The following is a 6000-nucleotide window of genomic DNA, read 5'->3' on the forward strand; positions in this document are numbered from 1 at the left end:
CAGACTACCACTGTTACCCCTCTGAGACTTGTTTACAGGAAAGTTTAGCTAAACCAGTATAGATGGTAAAACTGTTATTGTTCTACCATATCAGGGTTAAACTGAACACTTTTATTCTGATCTAAGAGTGGTTATTTTGGATTTACCTTAAAACAATTCCTAAATATAATCCATTTTTTTCTTATTTCATGGTGTTCAACCTGAAAAATCTATTTCTGTAATTAAAACAGCTATTTCAACTTGCACTAAGTTGATACAGAAACATTCCCATCAAGGTGGCAGTATAGAGCCTTGAGTAATTGCAAAGAAGTAGCTGCTATTTTAGCATGTTAGAGGGAGTGCAAAAAGCTGTTAACCATACTCAGTTGCTGTTTTAAAACTAAGGTGGAAGGCTGCATTAAGGGCAGACATTCAGGCATGTATACACACATTCCCTTAATTAGAAACTGTAAGCTCCTGCTCAATCACTTGTCAGTTCTAGCAGAGTTACAAAATTAGCAGACAGTGTGAGCACCAGTCAGATCCAGCCTAGCTGTGCAAGGAGAAACAGAACTGTTCAGGGTGAACCAGACTGAAAAGTGAGCTGGATCTCAATATAGCTTTCTATAATTTTACAGATGTTAGTGGGATTGAAACTGAGAAAACAGCATAGACGAGGAATTGCAGACTGGAGGCAAAATGTCTCTGGGAGGTATATTACATCATTGAATGAGAGAGAGTGTGTGATTCCACAGTTACAGTTATTGTCAAGATTTTTTCCCTTTCTTATTTGATGTTATACAGGAGGATGCTGAAATATCAGGTTATGTGGTACAACTAAATGTTTTATTTAACTGTAAATGTAATATCCACGGTGGGCCTATGTGGAAACAGAAAATTTCTGATTGTCAGAAGTCACAAAATAAATACAGGGATTGGAAGGGATTAGATCCTGTGTTGCATTTTTCACACTAAAGGAAAATAAGAAATCTTTAGTTAGTGATGTTAGTCTCACTAGAGTACATTAAAACTGCTGTACTATAAGAGTTTATCTTTGGATAAGAGTAACTAAGAGTTACTAGTAAAAAGGTATTTTAAATTATTAATTGTCTCTGTGCATACCTATCTTATGGTAAAGACTGGTACTGGATTCCTAAGAAGCAAAAGAAAGTGAATCCTATTACAATGTCAACTTTTAGCATTTAGAGGATTTCTGTACTAAATCAAGCTCTTGCAAAGATAGCAATTCATGGTCTCTGCAAATACTCCAAGTCAGATAGGGGGATTCTGTAGTACAGTAAGTAAATTGACTTACCTCCCGTCTATATAGCAACATAAGTTAAACTGAAAAAAACATTGTTTCCTTTTTATAAGAATAACAATTTCCAAGACCAGGTGTGCATGTGTTACATTGGTATAATTATGTTGATTTAAATTCACAATTTAGCTTATGCCAATACAACTTTTCCATTCAACAAACCCTGAGTTTACACAACAGACAAGGTATGGAGAAATGGAAAGAAGCAAAGCTATGGTTTGCAAATGTCATGTTAGAGCCTCATGTGTGAGCAGTTTTGTTAGGGGGAGATTTGGTAAAGGGAAACACAAAGAAAGCAGGTGGGGACACTGCAGGGAGATAGGCAAGGGGGATGGGGCAGGGGAGAAGAGGGAGACAAGAAAGGAGAAGAACATAGAAGGCAGGAGGAGAGAAAGATACATTATGTGGGGTGTGGTTGGAGCAAACAGCCAATGAGCACAGGGGCAAGAACATCCAGAGTCAAATCTGTAGAGAGCATTCTGATGATAGCATCAGTGTCCAGTATGCACTAATAGAAATGTAGCTGTGTTAGTCTAGTGTAGCTGAAGCAAAAAACAGGACTATGTAGCACTTTAAAGACTAACAAGATGGTTTATTAGGTGATGAGCTTTCCTGGTCCAGACCCACTTCCTCAGATCAAATAGTGGAAGACAATTGGCACAATTTTGGCACAAATATATGGTTGTGCCAATTTTCTTCCACTGTTTGATCTGAGGAAGTGAGTCTGGCCCACGAAAGCTCATCACCTAATAAACCATCTTGTTAGTCTTTAAAGTGCTACATAGTCCTGTTTTTTGTTTCAGTATGCACTAAAGCTGCTTGAATTCCATTTGACAAATGGAAATTTGATGTGATAGATAGCATTTGATGTGAAAATCAACTTGGGCTTGAAGAAAGATATGAACTGGTTAACACACTACAAAGGCAATTCCCCAGCCTTTGACATTCGCTTTTCCTCATCAAATGCCTATCTTAATGGGCTTCATTAACACTGGTCCTATAGTTGACAGGTAATTGCTTTTGTATTATATACATACCTTGGATTCTGTAATTTCTACTCCAACTCATCAGATAAAGTGCCCCCTAAAAGCTCATGATCTAATATATTTGTTAGTTTCTAAGGGCATGTCTACACTGCATGACTATTTCTAAATAAACTATTCTGGAACAGTTGTTCCAAAATGGCTTATTTAGAAATAGCACATTTATACTCCAGGAAAGCGTCAAAATTAGTCCGACACAGGCTTCCCTAATGTAGATATGCTATCTTGATTTAGAGCCCCAGGAGGCATTGGGGATGAATAACTTAGAATGGCCCTGGTGAGGGGCTACTTCGAAATAGCATCAGTACAGCGTCTGCACATGCCTTATTTCAAAATAGGCATTATTCCACGTAGAATGAGGTTTACAGATTCGGAATAAGATGTCCATTATTTCAAAATAATTTTGAAATACGGGAATGGTTGTGTAGATGCTCACATTGTTACTTCAAAATAACACTAGTTATCTCAAAATAACAGTGCAGTGTAGAGACACACTCATTGTTTTTCTGTATTGGAGGTGCACTTAACCCACTCATGTGATGAGGAAGGTGGGGATCAGGGGCCTCAGCACTTTGCAGCTAAAATTTATTACTAGAATAGATTAAACAAGACCCCAGATGCAACTGTGAACTTTGGAAAGAATCCAGTTCTGAATTCTGTGACTTGGGCTAGCCTCTGTTGCTTTGGCAGATGTCACTTCTCTAACAGTCTGTAAGCCTGAGACATCCATTGCAGTAGTTTTGGAGACACTGATAATTTCACCATGTATGAAGAAAAACTACAGCTCATGCTCATTAACTCAGGATATTCACAACTTTCATTTCTTGGATTATCATGAATGTCAAGAGAATGAAACATCTGAGGAAGGAACCAGGAGATATATTACTGTGATAAAACATATGTGATGTATCTTGATGTAAATGGGGAAAATAAGTATTAGAGAAGGAATTCCCATTTTAGGCTATATTGATAATACTTGTACTATTTCCTGATAGCTGAGATTTTTTTACATAAATGGTTCTGTGTTGAAAAAAATATTCAGGTCCAGAAATACTCAAAGAACTAGAAATTGCTCTTTTGGAAACATATAGGAAGCCTCAATTTGCTCACCTTAGAGTGGTAGCTCTTAAAACCTTTCCAATTATGCCTTAGATAATTAGAGAACATCACCTCAGGATTTGTAATAGCTAGAGAATACTGTGAAGAACAAGACAATGTTCTCTAGTTATCTAAAGAAGCTGGAAAGCTTTTAAGAGCTATCACTATTAATCACAACCACACCAATGGCAGATATCTACTGATGTCAGGAATGATATTTGGTCAGGATGCCCTCAGGGTCTAGCTGCATTTTATTTGCATTTGGATTTTTCACTGAAAACTTTTTGTTTAAAAGAAATTTCTACTGGACTTCTTTCATTACAGATTATATGAAAGCTGTAAGACTTGCTATTTCTTCTGAGTGCCTACCACTAAAAAGTATTTTTAATGCTACATTTTGTCATTGTGCTATCAGTATGCTATTAGTGGCAATGCATCTAACTTCTTGAATTTCATTTTTATAATAAATGCCAAGTGAAGGTCAAAAGAAAAACTAAATCAAAAAGGCCATAAATGAAGGTTGAATCATTTTTGCATTCATCTGAACTGGTGAGCAACTCAAATTCATATTATTAAAGCTCATTCAAAATCAAGCATCTTGGCTCAAAGTTAGTTGTATATAATGCCATATAAAACATTCCTTTAATGGTGGAACCAAATGGAAATAATGCATAACAAAAACATAAAAAATACACCTCTTGATACTTTAAGGTGGATTTAGATGTCACCCAGACTCAGAAATAGCTTAATTCCACTCAGTGACGCAATAACTATTTTCAGATGCATGTTACGCCATCTGATTTAGCTTGTGCAAAATACTATCATCTTGATTTGATGTTTGATAACCACTTTTCACAAGTGTAAATAATATAATAAGGTACAAGAAGATTGTGAAGAAACAAGACTCATGTCTTTGGTTAAAGATGACTAATTTATGCATGTTAAAATAACTAGTATAAGGACAGAAACTTCAGGGCATAGCCAAGTTAGTCTGTACAGAAAAAACAACAAATGGTCTGGTAGCACTTTATAGACTAACAAAATATGTAGATGGTATCGTGAGCTTTCATGGGCACAACCCACTTCTTCAGATGACCGGAGTTTTGAGTTTAGGATGTGCAGACCCAAAATAAGTAGGAGAGAAGCAGGGCGTAACATCCACAAGGTGTAACAGTTAACTCGAACTAAGGACTTAGTTTGAGTTAACGTTTGACTGCCACATGTAGCCGCAGGCAGTTAGTTTGGACTAAGGGGACTTAAAAATGGTGCCCAGACGGGAAGATGCAAATAAAGCCCAGGATATTTAAATCCCGGGCTTCCTTTGCAACTTCGAATGCCTACATTAGCCTCCCTAGTTCGAGCTAGGGGGCTAGTGTAGACATACCCTGAGGTAGATGATATAATCCTGATGAGTAAAATGATCCGAACAGAGATTAAGTAACTTGCTGAAAATGACACTGCAAATCAGCAGCACAGTTAAGAGAACAAGAATATGAGTTCTGAGGGCTAACGACACTTCTTTTCATTTATCCATTTTAGTCTCTAAAACAGTACATCTACTAAATTTTGAGATGGGCTGCAAAGTTTAGATCCCAAACCATATCCAAACTTTCACACAGTTTGAAGAAGGATCATAACCTGGTGCCTGAGCCCATTTTGGATCAGAACTTCTACCAAGTGTTGATGTTTTTTGGTCTAGAGTTTGGCATAGACTTTATTTCTCAGTAAGCAAACTTTTGTATATGATGTTAGTGCATGTCTCTCAGAACTTAACCACAAACAATAAAACCCTCTTTCACATTGAACAGTCAAGCTTATGTGTTCCTTGAACATCTTATCTTGTTTATGACAAATGTAGTTTTTGTTTGTTTGGGATTTGTTTTGCTTTTTGCTAAATTGACCAGCTGATAGTATCTTGTTACTTACATTACGAACACTTTCATTTTGCATTCCAATCATATACCATTTCTGATTTTGTTGAGGGTTACACATGCTATTTAAGTGAAATAAAGTCAGAAAGAAAGTGCTTACATTCTTGAATCCTCTATACAGGATCTGAAGTTCCTTCTTTGTGAATTTGCTCTGTGCTTCCAGCAATTCAAGAGTCTCAGGCCGATGCCGCACGGTGGCCATTTCCATTTCATCTTCTACGCTGTCTACAGAACAGAAAGAAAGTTCAAGAAGAATATATGTGACATAGAAATATTTGTTCATTTTATAAATACAAAAAAAACCCCAACAAACTCTTTAGGAAAAAGGCATTTACAACATTGAAGTGTAATGGGATTGTGAGCTAACAGGGCAAGGATTGTGTTTACTTCTATGGCTGGATAGCACTATATGGACCCAATCCTAATGACCAGATCCAAACACCACCAAAATATAAATATTAAACAACATCAAGACATGTCAAGGAAAAATCCTGCATCGTTATGCACAACCTCCTTAATAGGTCTTCACCACCTCTAATGCTAATGATTTTATGAAAGCCAAAATAACCCAAGTTTCACAAAGTAGCACTGACTCCAGGAATCTTCTGCTGACCCACTGATTAGTTAACGA

At 36.8% G+C, this 6000-nt stretch overlaps 1 protein-coding gene across 1 annotated transcript in view; it reads right to left on the reverse strand.

Moving 5' to 3' along the window:
* Nucleotides 1-5597, reverse strand: part of KCNIP4 (potassium voltage-gated channel interacting protein 4) — a 104314-nt gene extending 98717 nt beyond the window's left edge. Inside the window, exon 1 of the mRNA XM_075930666.2 lies at nt 5470-5597. Within this exon, the coding sequence (XP_075786781.1) occupies nt 5470-5577 (108 nt within the window). The 5' untranslated portion in view covers nt 5578-5597. The remainder of the gene's footprint in view (nt 1-5469) is intronic.
* Nucleotides 5598-6000: the final 403 nt, after the last annotated feature.

Source organism: Pelodiscus sinensis, chromosome 4 (assembly GCF_052426305.1).
Source record: "Pelodiscus sinensis isolate ZL-2025 chromosome 4, ASM5242630v1, whole genome shotgun sequence".
In the NCBI taxonomy this organism is placed as follows: Eukaryota; Metazoa; Chordata; order Testudines; family Trionychidae; genus Pelodiscus; species Pelodiscus sinensis.